General features: G+C 40.9%; 2 protein-coding genes across 4 annotated transcripts in view; one reads left to right on the forward strand and one right to left on the reverse strand.

The window, feature by feature from the left end:
* Positions 1-14784, forward strand: part of RAD50 (RAD50 double strand break repair protein) — a 231606-nt gene that overhangs the window by 109018 nt on the left and 107804 nt on the right. The gene's annotated exons all lie outside the window — the stretch shown is intronic.
* IL5 (interleukin 5) lies at positions 9150-11721 on the reverse strand. Its single transcript, XM_047729132.1, has 4 exons — positions 11540-11721; positions 11306-11338; positions 9883-10011; positions 9150-9774 (listed from the first exon to the last, which is right to left on the reverse strand). Exons 1-4 carry the CDS (start codon positions 11681-11683, stop codon positions 9676-9678), a joined length of 405 nt encoding a protein of 134 aa, XP_047585088.1. The 5' UTR covers positions 11684-11721; the 3' UTR covers positions 9150-9675.

The raw sequence follows: 14784 nt of genomic DNA on the forward strand, positions 1-14784 counted from the left end.
TCACATCCTGGGCAAAACTTGTGATATCTGGACTTTTTAAATTTTTGCCGGTCTGGTGGGTGTGAGATGCTATCTCATTGTGGTTTAATTTTGTATTTCCTTGATTACTAACAACTTTGAACATCTCTTTGTGTTTATTGGCCATCTGTGCTTCCTGTTCTGAGAATATGCTCACTCATGTCATTTACCTTTTTTTTTTTTCTGGTGGGTTATTTATCTTTTTCTTATTGAGGGCTTATCTTTTTCTTATTAAGAGGACTTTGTTACTCATTCTGAAAACGAATCCTTTGTCATTTATACGTAACACAAATATATGTCCTAACTTACAACTTTTCTTTTACTCAGTAGATTTGTTGAATGCTGAGTATATTTATCTTTTCCTTACTGATCTGTGCTTTGAGGGCTTTATTTATGAAATCCTTCTATTCATTCTGGAGAGCTCTTGTTTGCTCCTTTAGATCTACGTCTTTGCACTTTTCTGTGGCCCTGGGTGGGGGGCAGACTTGTCTGGACTACAGTAATGACTTCTTCTCTCCTGGATTCCCCTGTGAGTTTGATCTTGAGGATCCTGGACAGGCAAACTAAGGGTGGGAACTAAATGAAGTCAAGGTGTTTGTCTTCCCAAATCTCTCCTGGTAAGGCTGCTGCAAGTTAGCTGTGTCCCTGATTGAAGATCCCAGCTCCTACCGGTGGCCCTTTCCCCACAGCCCTCTCTGTCTTGGAGTTTGACCAACTATCCCTCTCCTGTTACAGCTCCTGTTATTAGGCCTAGAGGATTGCGTTTTCCCTCCTGGTTTCCCTACATCCTGTTCTCACTGTTAAAATGGCCCAAATAGTAAATAACATTTCCTCAAATTACACAGTTTTCTAGAATTATTCCAGTTGTTTCCTGATAGATATGTTCACCCCAAGGTCATATTTTTATTTTACTTTATTTCTTTATTCACTTATTTATGTATTTATTTTTGGAGTAAACTCCATGCCCAGTGTGGGGTTTGAACTCATGACCCCAAGACCAAGAATCATGGTGCCCTTCTTCTTCTTCTTCTCCTTCCTCCTTTCTTCTCCTTCCTCCTCCTCCTCCTCCTCCTCCTCCTCCTCCTCCTCCTCCTCCTCTTCTTCTTCTTCTTCTTCTTCTTCTTCTTCTTCTTCTTCTTCTTCCTCAAAACTTACTTATTTATTCGAGAGAGAGAAAGCATACATGATCAGGAGGAGGGGCAGAGAGAGAGAGAGAGAGAGAAAGAGAGAAGCAGACTCCTTGCTGAACATGGAGCCTGGCATGGAACTCCATCTCATGACCCCAAGATCATGTCCTGAGCTGAAATCAAGGGCTGGACACCAAACCAAATGAGCCACCCAGGCGCCCCATCCCATCTTTAAAAAAAAAATTATCTATTGGTCTCTCTCTCTAGCTGTCCTTGACACTCTCTCTCTTGCCCTTGACACTACTGACACTTTATACGAGATAATTCTTTGCTGTAGGGGCTGTTCTGTGCAATGTAGGATGTTTAGTAGAATTCCTGGCCTCTGCCCATGAGATCATGGCAGTCGCCTCTTTTTTCTCTCTAGCTGTGACAACCAAAAATTGCCAAATGTTCTCCCAGGAATGGGAAGGGTTGGGGGGGGATTGCTCTTTGTTAAGAACCACTGCTCTACCCTATGTAAAGATCTTGTTGACTTAATAAAGTTTGATATCTCATGGGGGCAAGATCACCCACTCTGATCTCCTTCTTTAGGATTGTGTTAGCTATTCTTGGACCCTAATTCTTCCATGTACATTTTTTTTAAGATTTTTATTTATTTATTTGACAGAGAGAAAGAGATCACAAGTAGGCTGAGAGGCAGGCAGAGAGAGAGGGGGAAGCAGGCTCCCCTCCAAGCAGAGAGCCTGATGCAGGGCTCAATCCCAGGACCCTGAGATCATGACCTGAGCCGAAGGCAGAGGCTTAACCCGCTGAGCCACCCAGGCGCCCCCCCATGTACATTGTAGAATCAGCTTTGTAAGTACCATGAAAAAAACTGTTGGGATTTTGATAGGTTTTGTATTGAATTTATAGATCAGGTTCCAAATTATTGTATTGACTTTTTGTATCCATGATCATGGTGGGTGTCTGTGTTTGTTGAGGTCCTTTTAAAATTATTTCAATAAAGCTTTAAATCAACTTTCAGTAAAGTTTTTCACATTTTGTTAAATTTATTCTTTGGCACCTTATAGTTTTCTAAGTGTTATAAATGATATCTTCTTTAAGATTTATTTCTATTTGTTCGTGATGTGTAACAATGTAATCAATTCTGTATATTGATCAAGCATTTGATAAATTATTTTTTTAAGATTTTATTTATTTATCTGATAGCAAGAGAGACGGTGAGAGAGGGAGTACAAGCAGGGGGAGGGGGAGAAGGAGAAGCAGACTCTCCACTGAGCAGGGCGCCTGATGTGGGGCTCAGTCCCAGGACCGTGGGATCATGACCTGAGCCAAAGGCAGACACAGAAGGACTGAGCCACCCAGGAGCCCCTAGTTTGATAATCTCTTATTACTTATAATCATTTACTACCCCTATGTCCTTTTGGGTTTTATTTTTGTCATTTTGCATCATCTGTATATATATATGCATATATATATATATATATATATATATATACATATGTATGTGTATATATATGCACACACAAATGTTTGTGTATATACACAAATATATATATACACACAAACATTTGTGTCTGTATGTGAATTTTGTTTTTTCTGTTACAATCCTTATATATATTTGTATAATTATACTCTTGTTGCAAAGGCTAGTACCTGCAGTCACAGTTTTTAAACAAAATGGAGTTAACATTATCCACGGTCACCAGTAACCCCTATAAAGACTGTGCAAATTGGAAAAAGAAGCTTCTTCCTCAATACCCTTTACTTCCATCTGGTAGGAAATTATCATGATACATATTCAAATCCACAATGTCTATGATGTAAAATGTGCTCCCTGGGAGTGTGCTGTGCACATACAGTGGTCCTGCACATTCTTGCATTGGTTCCTGGCTTTATTTATTTGTTTATCTGTTTATTTATGGGAGGGGCAGAGGGAGAGGGCAAGAGAGAATCTCAAGCAGGCTCCATGCCCAGTGCAGAGCCTGATGCAGGGCTCGATCCCACAACCTCAAGAGTCACCACTTAGCTGACTGAACCAGCCAGGCATCCCGCATGTTATATATATCTTCTTATACATTCTGAATTTGGATCGATAACATTTTCTTTACATTTTTTACATCCATGTTCATGAGTGACTATAGCATCATAATTTTCTTTTTTTTTTGGTGATGCCTCCCTCTGGTTTTACTAATATGTATTAGCCTCTCAAAATGAGTTGGAAAATACTGTGTTTTGTTTATTTTCTGTATGAGTTTACATGTTTCGAATTACATCTAATTTGAAAGTTTGGAAGGACTCACCCATAAAACTATCTAGGCTTTGTGTATTCTTTGTGGGAATATTTTAAATGATTAATTCAATTATCGTAATGGTTATAGAACCCTTTGTATTCTTGCATCAGTTTTTAGAATTTAAATTTGCATGGGGCACATGTTTGTGTGCCTTCTCAGATTTCCTCCACTTTCTCTTTCCTCTCTCTTGGTCAGCATCTCACTCACACCAAGTCACCCTTATGCTTCCAGGCACAGTTGAAATGCCACACTATGTGGAATGAAGGTTGACTCCCAAGTGGCTATTAATGACATTGCCAATAATGCAACAGAGGTGAATTTGACTAATAGGATGTGGCAGACAAAAGGGAGCCTGGCATATGAATTCCCTTCTCCTTTGCCCTTTCTCTGTGCTGTTCTGCCTTCTTTCAGCACTCCTGCAGAAATTCCCTGGGATAAGCACATGTACCTGCAGAGAGATTTGCTATGCTTGCTCACACCTTGGTGTGAAGTTGGGGCCAGTACCCTAATGTATCACACCATACTGCTGCATGTCTTTCTTGCCTCACCTCCCTCTTTCCCTCAACCTAACCAATATAAGCTTATAACTCCCAAATTAAGTGTTCATTCTTTAATGCTTGCTTCAGGCTCTGCTTTCTGAGGAATCCCCGGCTATGGACAGTTGGTATCAGATGTAACAAACCCTTGAAATGAAATTTTGAAGTTTAATTGCTCACTTCTCTGAAATAATAGGAACCTATTGCTGATGCTATGCAGACTGGCTTATAGCATGCAGTGGCTTTGGAGGGTTTTTTTTTTTAAAGCTTTTAATTGATTAATTTGGATAAGGTGCAGATGGGGAGCAAAGCAATGGAAGACGAAGTGGGTGAGATATATGGGAGCTATGTTAATTGCAATCCAATTGCAACTGCAAAGCACAATGACTCTTCTGATAGCCCTGGAGACCTTACCAAAAAAGAGTGTTAGGCTCAGAAAAATCTAATTCCGATTTAAAGTGCACTCTGAATGCTAGCAGACTTCCATGGCAACTCTAAAAGAGACCCCTTGTGCACTTGAGTGGCTCAGTCAGAAGAGCATGCGACTCTCAATCTTGGAGTCATGAAATTACACCACATTGGGTGTAGGAATTACCAAATAAATAAACTTTAAGAAATGGAGAACTTTATCTCTTGCAGCCACAGGGCAGACTGAGCTGAGAATTATGCTCAGGGTCTGATCATTTGTAGGTCTTAGTAGAGCTTCAAAGGAGAATAGTTGTGCACCTTTGGCATTCCTCTGACAAAGCGTAGGACCTTATAGCAAGAGTGTGGGACCATGAGACCTGGGAAAGGAACACATGGGTGAGAAAACCTGAGACTCTTGAAACCCCAAATTCTTCTGAGTTCTCCTTAAATGGAAGTAGCAGCCCTTTCCCCCTTGCCAAAGTGGACTATTTCCTCCTTGCTTAAAGAGAGAAAAATTATTTCTCTTGATACAGGTGCCTCCCAAGATGATATTTTTTCTCCTCTTCACACTCCCCACTATCTGCAGGTCAGCAATCAGATTTAGAGCTCAGAATGTTTGTATCAATTAGGGCCCAATCAGAAGACAGAAGCTATGCCAGCTATTTCAATAGAGAGAATTGAATATAAATAATTGTTAAGCAAGTATTGGATGACTGGAGAGGCAGAAAGGGAGCAATAAGGTATTATGAAGGTGGTGATTTGTGGGAAGCCACTATTGCCCCTATTCCTGGAGATCAAAGGGAAGAGGTTAGAATTATTAAAACATACAACCTTAAGGGAAGGAACTCCCAGACCTGAAGATCAAAGATCGGCAGCTGGTGGTGTTTCTGAGCTCAGAAAAGGGGCAGATGGTAATAGGATCCAGATCTCTGGGGGGAAAAGTGCTGGTTGAGTGGTGCCGGGGTCTTGGAGGGGGGATGAAATACTCTAAGGTTTTTGAATGAATGTTGGCAAAACTACAAACTGTAACCGATTGCTCCTACTGGAGTGAACTGCTGCTGCCAGGGTAGCACTAAGATTAGGATTAGGAATGTAAATGACAGGAATCAAAGGGGAAAACAAGGAATAGTAGGCAAACAGGAATGAGCAAGTCCCTTCTTCCTCCAGCCTCCTAGTCTAAGCGCCCCCTACTGACAGATACTAACAGAGAATCAGCTGACAAAAGAGAACCTTGTTCACAGGGTCCCAGTTCTACTAGAGTATAGAAGGTGTGTTTGAAGGTGAGAGGCATTAGCTTCCCAGCTGACATTCAGGTGTGTGGGAGCTTACAGATATGTACTGTCAGAATCCAATGCCAAGTGGATCCTGTTAGTCCAGAGGAATAAAGAATTGAGTAGATAGAGTTGAATTCATTGATGGGGGGCTACTCACTATGATGCAGGATTTAATGTTTTGTCAAGAACACCGAGAGCTTATCCTAACAGTTTACTGGAATGTCTCTTAGAAGCCTACAGAAGATGAAATGGAGATGCCAGAACTTCCTTTCCATCGTGTTGAAGATGAGGGCAGATTGCTCAGGAAGTAGGAATACTAGATAGATGTATTGTATATGGTCTGAGTACCCACTCTGGCCATGTTCTCTGTAGGTCACAGAAAACACTCCTTTCGCTACCATAGCACAAGATGCCTTAGTGAGGAGAAACAGGCATCATTGCAAAGGTTGGTAGTAGAAGTTCTCCATAAGCTGGGTTGAAGGTGGGGGATGCTGCCATTGACATGGGCTCCCCGATAATCAGTTGGCAAGATGGAATCCCTGGAAAGGCAGAGGCCAAAGTGGTCATAATTACTACAACGAGCAGTCAGCCTATATAAAGTCCCTTTGACCTTTGGATTTATAGTGGTGGCTAATATAGTAAAGCATTTCAAGAGGCAAGAGAGGTGGATAATTGATCAACATGCTATTCAGTGTATGGGTAGTTAGATACAATCAAAAGCTTATGGTTGAGGTGTGCAAGAGCCATCACAATGGAAAATCAGACCTTTCATCCATTTCCCAGATTCCAGTAACCATTCATTAAATGGGAGGGATCCTAGAATCCTACTTCATGGAGTAAGCTTTCTTTCTTCAATCCTTTACCAAAGGGCCCTAGACCATTCATCAGAATAACCATGCACTGGTAAAGGACATACTCAGACTTTTCTCTTAAAAAAAAAAAAGCAAACACATTTTATTTATTTATTTATTTATTTATTTATGAGAGAGAGTGTGCAGGTGCATGTGTGTGACAGAGGTAGAGTGGGGGAAGAACAGAGGGGGAGGGAGAGAATCTCCAGCAGATTCCACACTGAGCACAGAGCCAGACATAGATCCAGTGTGGGGCTCAGAAATACATATTCTTGGATTTTTTTTTGGTGTGGTTTTTTAAAAAAATTTTTAATTTTTAAAATAATTTATTTATTTATTTATTTGGCAGAGAGAGCACAAGCACGGGGAGCAGAAGAGGGAGAAGGTGAAGCAGGCTCTCCACTGAGCAGAGAGCCCAATGCGGGGCCCGATCCCAGGACCCCGGGATCATGACCTGAGCCTAAGGCAGAGGCTTTAACCCACTGAGCCACCCAGGCGCCCCTTGGACCCATTACTTTGAGATGTTCTTTGGGAAGGGTCCTCTGTGTCCCTCCAAAACTCAGCCTATTCACTCACACTGGCTCCTCTACCTGGGGTCACAGTGACATCCCCAAGATAGAGTGAGTGGCTGTCCTGTTGTTGGGATAAGCTTTTGAGAGGAAAAATAAGGCTTAGAAAGGTAGTCCTATTACCTGGAGGCTGCATTCCTCACCCCCGATACCCTGGGTTCTGGAACCCCACGATCAGTAGGTTTGGGTGAGGGTGCAGTGGATGTGATCTGCCAGAGGCCATCTGGATGTTTTTCCCTCTACAGGGAAAGTAGAATCAGTTTGAGGATCATAGTTTCTGCCTTTAAAACCCTTGGTACGTGGGGCGCCTGGGTGGCTCAGTGGGTTAAGCCGCTGCCTTCGACTCAGGTCATGATCTCAGGGTCCTGGGATCGAGTCCCGCATCGGGCTCTCTGCTCTGCAAGGAGTCTGCTTCCCTCTCTCTCTCTCTCTGTGCCTGCCTCTCTGTCTACTTGTGATCTCTCTCTGTCAAATAAATAAATAAAATCTTTAAAAAAAAAAATAAAACCCTTGGTACATCTAAGAAGTCGCATTTGGGTTGATTGTATACAGTGCAGATTGCTTTTAGCTTCTCTGAGCCCTGGTAGATTGGTAAGAGTTTATGAGTGGGATTTCAGACAGGCTATTCCAGTCTTAAATCCACCTGCACTGTATTGGACTTTCATAAAGAAGTGGAAAAATAACTTTTTTTTGAGAGAGAATATAAGTCTACAAGGGCAGGGAATGTTGTCTGCTTTATTCATGATAGACCCTAGTCCCTAAAACAGTCCTGGACCAGTTGGGAGCTCAATAAATATTTGCTGAATGGAATTAAGTTGACATTCAGTCTCTTTACAAATCGAGTTTCCTGTTTCCTGTCAGTTTCTAGAGCAGTCAGCACAGTACTGTGCTGACCCATCTTCCTCGGCTTGGCTCCAACTCTCAGGGCTTGGTGGACGCACAGTTGGGGGTTTGGGCCATGACAGAGCGTTAACCACCATGCCTGGTTTGTGCTAGAAGGAAAACTTGTCTTCTTTCACGGAAGGTCTTGTATTCTCTGACCTGAGACTCTATGTCTGACTACTCTGCCTCCTGTCCTGTGCCCAGACACAGCAGAGTGGTTGTTTAACACAAACAAACAGGTGTGACCCATACAATCCATGCAGATAATGCATGGGGTAATGGCACCCATCGGTAAGAACCTCCAGCCTACACCTGCAACTGTATCCCAGCACGCAGTGTAGACCCTGTGATCAGTAAATGAATGAAGGAGTCAATGGCATAGTTGAATATTCTTATTGGATCTCTCCTCCAGTTTTATCTCAGTTTAAAAATCTATTTTAAAGAACGTACTTTCTGGATCCTTGAGAAATTTCCTCAAGCAGAAGAACCTTCGGTTATGGTACTGATTGTCATAGGCAGGCAGACTGAACTGCTGCTGCTCTATGACTGGGAATACAGGATGATGGAATCCTCTAGAACCCAGTCTTCTGAATATAACTGCCTACCAGCTTTTCAGTGAGATGAGGAAGAACTCTCCCAGGCCATCGTGCTCTGGGCTCCACCAAGAGGGTTCCTGCCTCCCTCCCTGAACCAGCAGTGGGATTGGTCTGCCAAATTCTTCTCACTGGCCAGGAAGAGACCTAGTTACAGACTTTTACACTCTCCTCCTCCCAGGAAGATCCTTGAAAGTCATTTTAATTCTCCAGCCAGTCCTGGAAGTTTCATTCATTCATTTGTCACCTACCATTTAACACGCATCCTCCCAGGTTCTGGTACACTGTGTCGAGGAAACCATGCTCAGCCCCTGCTGCCCACATCCACACTAAGGCCTACTGGATCACTTCCGCCTGTGGTTTGCCTAGCAAACCTGCGACCTCTGTCACCAGGGAGACAGGAATGCTCAGCCAGCACAGATGCAGACTCTCCCTCCAAACTCAGTGTGTTTTCACCCAGACTGTGCTCACTTCAAGAGTAAGACAGAGATGGCTGGGTGGCTTAGTTAGTTAAGTGCTAGACTTGGTTTCGGCCCATGTCCTGATCTCGTGGGTAGTGAGATCAAGCCCTGTGTCGGGCTCTGGGCTCAGCTGGAGTCTACTTGGATGTTCTGTCTCCCTGTCCTTCCCCAGCTCATGCTCTGTCTCAAATAAATACATAAATCTTAAAAAAAAAAAAGAGAGTAGGACAGAGACCAGCAACAAACTGAATCAGAGTTGTTTATTTTTGTTTTATTGGAACATAGCATGATCTGATATAAATATTAATTTATCAAATTCTTAATTGTTTCATAAATAAATATTAAGTTAACAGACATTTTACAGAATGTTGTGTTAAATAAGGTTAAAGTACATATTTATTTTGCCTGGAGCAAACTGGAGGAAAATACTTCCATGATCGGATATCTGAAATATGTCTCTAACATTTTATTTTTATGCCTTCTGCTTGTGTGAGGAGGTGAAGTAGTAGGTTGCCCGAAATATCTACTTTGCCTCTGAAGTTTAAGTCTACGACCGATCGTTAAGCACCCCCCCCAACAGTTGCTTGGCCCTCATTCTCATTCCAAAAGAAAACATTTTTCTTCTCCTCCAAAATCTTTCACTAAAATAAGTCAGTTTTGTCTCAACTTTCTGTTGTCCACTCAGTGTTTATGACACCAAGAAACACTTGCAGGTAGTCTAGGAACTTTTTTACTCTCCATCTTTCTCCTCCACATTTTTTCTGTGAAAAGAGCAGACAAGAGGTATTGTAGGAAAACTGTCAGTTCTTGTCAAAACAGCCCCAGCTAGAAAAATATACTTAAGTTTCCACCAAATATCTTTAACTTACTTTTTGGCTGTCTATATGTGCTTTTATGAAAGACAAATTTCGGAATAGTTTATCCACAGCCGCTGCTTGTGCAGTTTGGTTCTTTAATATGTCTATACCCTGAAAGACTTCTTCGATGCACAGTTGGTGCTAAATGAAGAAAATTTTTAAAAATATAAATAAAACAAGCTATAAAAATTTGGTGCAAAAAGTTGGACTTTGTTTTGTGGAGTTTACACAAGTTCCTTTCTCCCAAGAGTATTTTCCTTGTTTCTTTTCCAGGTGGGAAACCACCTCATACTGACCTATGATTTCTTCCTTTAAAAAAAAAAAAATTATTTATTTATTTGAGAGACAGAGAAAGAGCACAAGTGGGGTGGGGGTCGAGAGAGAGGGAGAAGCAGACTCCTTCCTGATCAGGGACCACGATGTGGGGCTTGATCCCAGGACCTTGAGATCATGTCCTGAGCCGAAGGCAGCTGATTAAACAACTGAGCCACCCAGGCGCCCTGAGCTATAATTTCAGTAAGTAAATGACATTTATATAATTATTGAGGAGTTTGACAAATGATATAAATTAAATGTTTAATGAGAAATAAAGTGTTTAAGAAGTATAATGCAACTACATTACTGATTTACCTCATATCAGAGTTTCCTCTGACAGTTCTAAGTGGTAATTTTATTCTATTTAAACTAATGATATCACATCTTTTACATTTTAAAATGACCATGACATACTCCAAAGGTATATATTTCCATTAGAGTTAAAATCATTTAAGAAATGACTATTAAGGGACGCCTGGGTGGCTCAGTTGGTTGGACGACTGCCTTCGGCTCAGGTCATGATCCTGGAGTCCTGGGATCGAGTCCCACATCGGGCTCCCAGCTCCATGGGGAGTCTGCTTCTCCCTCTGACCTTCTCCTTGCTCATGCTCTCTTTCACTGTCTCTCTCTCAAATAAATAAATAAAAAAAAATCTTAAAAAAAAAGATTTAAAAAAAAAAGAAATGACTATTAATATGAGACTTCACTGTATATTTTAATGTCTACTGACCATAATTCTAAAAATATAACCCTAAGTTGCTGGTACTTACAGAAAGACTTCAAAGTGAGGAAAGCCATAGATAGAGGTGAATGGAGACTAGGAGGCACCTCTCACCCAATGTGGAATTTTTCTGGAAAGAACGCTTGACATGAGGCTCTTTGAGATGTAGAACTGACAACATCAGAAAAGGGCCTGATGCACTTGCCTGATGGATTCTACTTAATATGGTAGAGTCATTCCTAACACCATTCCTAATATTCAAAAGCACATACATTCACATCCGCACACATAAAAACAAAATAGGTCAAATTAAATCATCCCAATGTTAACTAATGCTTTGTAGCTTAAAATACAAAACTGATTCATGCAATCATTTTGTCAAATAACAATTTAACTTACATTTTTATTTTCAGGAGTAGGAATCATCAGGTTCTGAAAAGGAAAAGAAATACATTCATTTTTAATGTATTTTAAGATTCATAACTTTAATATAACATTTCCTAGTAACATGGCTATGCGTTATATATTACTAACACTCATAATTTCATTATTAATAACAGATCTTTAAAAATTAGCCACTGCCAATGATTACCCATGTTTTTTAAAGACTGCAGGAATCAAAAAGAAAATTACCCCGTCACCTATCAGCAGAGTTCGATGAGTGGAGAGCAGTGTCAAGGTCTCTGCCACCAGTCTGTTCATGGGACTTTCTACAGCAGTGACAGAAACATAGGCAGCCCCAAGAGCTAGCAAACTCAAATGCAGAAGCAGTCTCATAGCTCTCAAATGCTCAGTGTTTGCCTTGAGCAAAGAAAGTGCATACGACAAGATTGCATCCCCAACCAATTTATTCTCTATCTTTGAGGAAATGAATAATTTCTAACAATCAGATAGAGGATGCTTAATAATGGCATATCGTAATACGAAATGTTTCCAATGCCTTATAGCTTAAAAAATAATTTTGCTTTTTATCTTTTAATAATTATAAAAATCCCTACTTCTCCCCCTTTAAAAACATTTTCTATTACAAAGAAAATCCTTGGGTTGATGAATTATTGCCTCACATTTGCATTTCTTAAAATTGGAAGATTGAATTTCCTCTTTAAAGATGTGTACAAAAAGGAGAGGTATAATGCACACCATTAGATTTTATACCAGAATGTATAAATATTGGGAAAGTCTTTTTCAGGTTAACTAAATTCTATCACTATTGTTACTAGACCAATCTGTCTGTTGTTTTTTTTTTTAAGATTTTATTTATTTATTTGACAGTGATCACAAGTAGGCAGAGAGGCAGGCAGAGAGAGAGAAAGAGGAGGAAGCAGACTCCCTGCTGAGCAGAGAGACCGATGCAGGACTCAATCTCAGGACACTGGGATCATGACCTGAGCTGAAGGCAGAGGCTTTAACCCACTGAGCCACCCAGGCACCCCTGTGTGTGTGTGTGTGTGTGTGTGTGTGTGTTTAAAGATTTTATTTATTTATTTGAGAGAAATCGAATGAGCATGAGAAGGAGGATGTCAGATGGAGATGAAGACTCCATGCTTAGCAGGGAGCCCAAGGTGCGACTCCATCCTAGGACTCCAGGATCATGGCCTGAGCCAAAGGCAGACCCTTAACCAACTAAGCCATCCAGGCACCCCTAGACCGATCTGTCTTAAAAGAAATTTATTTTTTTAAGATTTTATTTATTTGTGTATTTATTTGTCAGAGAGAAAGAGCACAAGCAGACAGAGTGGCAGGCAGAGGCAGAGAGAGAAACAGGCTCCCCATTGAGCAAGGAGCCCAATGCGGGACTCTATCCCACAACCCTAGGATCATGACCTGAGTCAAAGGCTGTGGCTCAACTGACTGAGCCACACCGGCATTCCTTAAAAGGAATTTAAAATACTTGCAGAAAGATGGTGGTTAGAGCAGAGACCATCAAAATTTAGCAGGGTCAAGTTCACTGGCAACTATGTTAGGATCCTTCCTGTTACCAGTGACCAAAAACCCAACCCCAGCTGGTTGAAGCCAAACAGGGAATTATTAGATCCAAATGATCCAGGGTAGGGGCTCCTTTATATCTTGCTTGTCTTGGTGATTCTTCCTTGGCTTTCTTGTCGGCCAGGTCTCCCACTGTGGTCCCAAGATGATGTCAAATCTCTTGGATCTTTATGTATCCTGTTCCTGGGTGGCAGGAGAAAGCAAATTGTGCTTTTCTGTTTGCTCAATCACAAGTCCTAGAATTCAGCTTCCTTGTGACAAAGGACCTCATGTTCACCCTTGAACAGTGGCTGGGATATGCGTTATACTGACTAGCTTTCCCTGTAGTGGGAAGCAAGCTTCACCCCACCCAAGGTGCTCACTGGCTGTGCAGATCAATGGAATGTACAAGGTGTAACATAGCAAATGTTGAATGACCTGTCTAAAGTCTTGGACTGCTACTTAGCTTCAGCTGATTGTTGCCATGTGACACCCTTGGACTTCTGTTGCTAGATCATCCCATTTTTTAAAGAATTCAAAAGCTTGCTTATTATGTATAACTTCCTGATTTTTAAATGCTGGCAATTCATATTTTAAAAAAAATGATATAGGGTACCACTGTACAGCCCCTGATTTACAGTATAACTGTGGGTCAAGCAGGGGGGCTAGTTATTTTAAAAAAAACCCTTCTATTCAAAATAATATTTTTAGTAATATTTTATTATGGTAAAATACACATACCATAAAATATAATATCTCAGCCATTTTTAAGTGTACTTAAAATGTACACTTAAAGTGTACACTCACAATGTTATACACTCCATCTTGCAAAACTGAAACTCCACATCCATTAAACAACAGCTATTTCCCCTCTCCCCAGCCCCTGATAATCATGCTTCTACTTTGTGTCTCTATGAATGTGACTCTTCTAGGTAACTCATATAAGTGGAATCATATGGCACTTGTCTTTTTGTGACTGACTTATTTCACTGAAAAGATCTTCAAGATTCATCTACATTGTAGCATTGGACAGAACTTTCTTTCCTTTCCTTTTTAAGGCAGAACAATATTCCATTGTATCATATACCACATTTTGCTTCTTCATTCACCTGTCAGTGGACATTTGGGTTGCTTGCATCTTTCGGCTATTGTGAATAATGCTGCTATGAGCATGAGTGTACAAAATTAGATTTCTTAAAATGTTGTCCTAATTCATTAACTTTTCCTCTGTGGGACTGATCTCCCAAACCTGACTTCAAACTCTTTCATAGCAAAGACCATAAAATAATGTATTTAAAAGAGCTTTATTAATGTAAAACTCCATACAAAAGTTAATTATTTTAATCTCCTGTGCAGAAGGAGAACTTCAAGTAACTTTTGTTGCTATCCCACCCTCTGAAGTGCGGCGTCATCCCCCTGAAGCAAGGGATACACAGCGACTTCATTTTAAAGAATATGGTGTGGTGGGCACCTGACTGGCTCAGTCAGCTAAGCGTCTACGTTCGCTCAGGTCATGGTCCAGGGGTCAAGCCTCGTGTGGGCCTCCTGCTCAGAGGGGAATCTACTTGTCCCTCTCCCTCTGCCCCTTTGCCTGCTCATGCTCTCTCTCTCACTCTCAAATAAATAAATAAACTCTTTTATAAAAAGTAAAGAATATAGTATGGGAAGGAGATTATAAGAAGACGAACTTTGCAATGGAGAAACCTAGCAAACCTCAATCAGGTGACCAATTTAGCATGAATTAAGTTACATTAATCGCAACTACTCTTAACATGATGTAATGAGAATGGCATTTTATCTGTGATCTTCCTTGGCAAACCCGATAACCTCTATCTAACCAGGAGAAAAACATCATATATATCCAAATTGAGGGAGAAATACCTGGTCAACACTCCTTAAAACTGTCAAGGTCA

This window comes from Lutra lutra, chromosome 5, assembly GCF_902655055.1.
Source record: "Lutra lutra chromosome 5, mLutLut1.2, whole genome shotgun sequence".
Lineage (NCBI taxonomy): Eukaryota > Metazoa > Chordata > Mammalia > Carnivora > Mustelidae > Lutra > Lutra lutra.

Coding starts and splice junctions, on each gene's coding strand:
- IL5 (XM_047729132.1), bottom strand. CDS start 11,683: ATGAGACTGCTTCTGCATTTGAGTTTGCTAGCTCTTGGGGCTGCCTAT. Junction 11,339..11,539: donor CTCTGCTGATAGGTGACGGG/GTAATTTTCTTT, acceptor TTTCCTTTTCAG/AACCTGATGATTCCTACTCC. Junction 10,012..11,305: donor CTACTCCTGAAAATAAAAAT/GTAAGTTAAATT, acceptor TTCTTCATTTAG/CACCAACTGTGCATCGAAGA.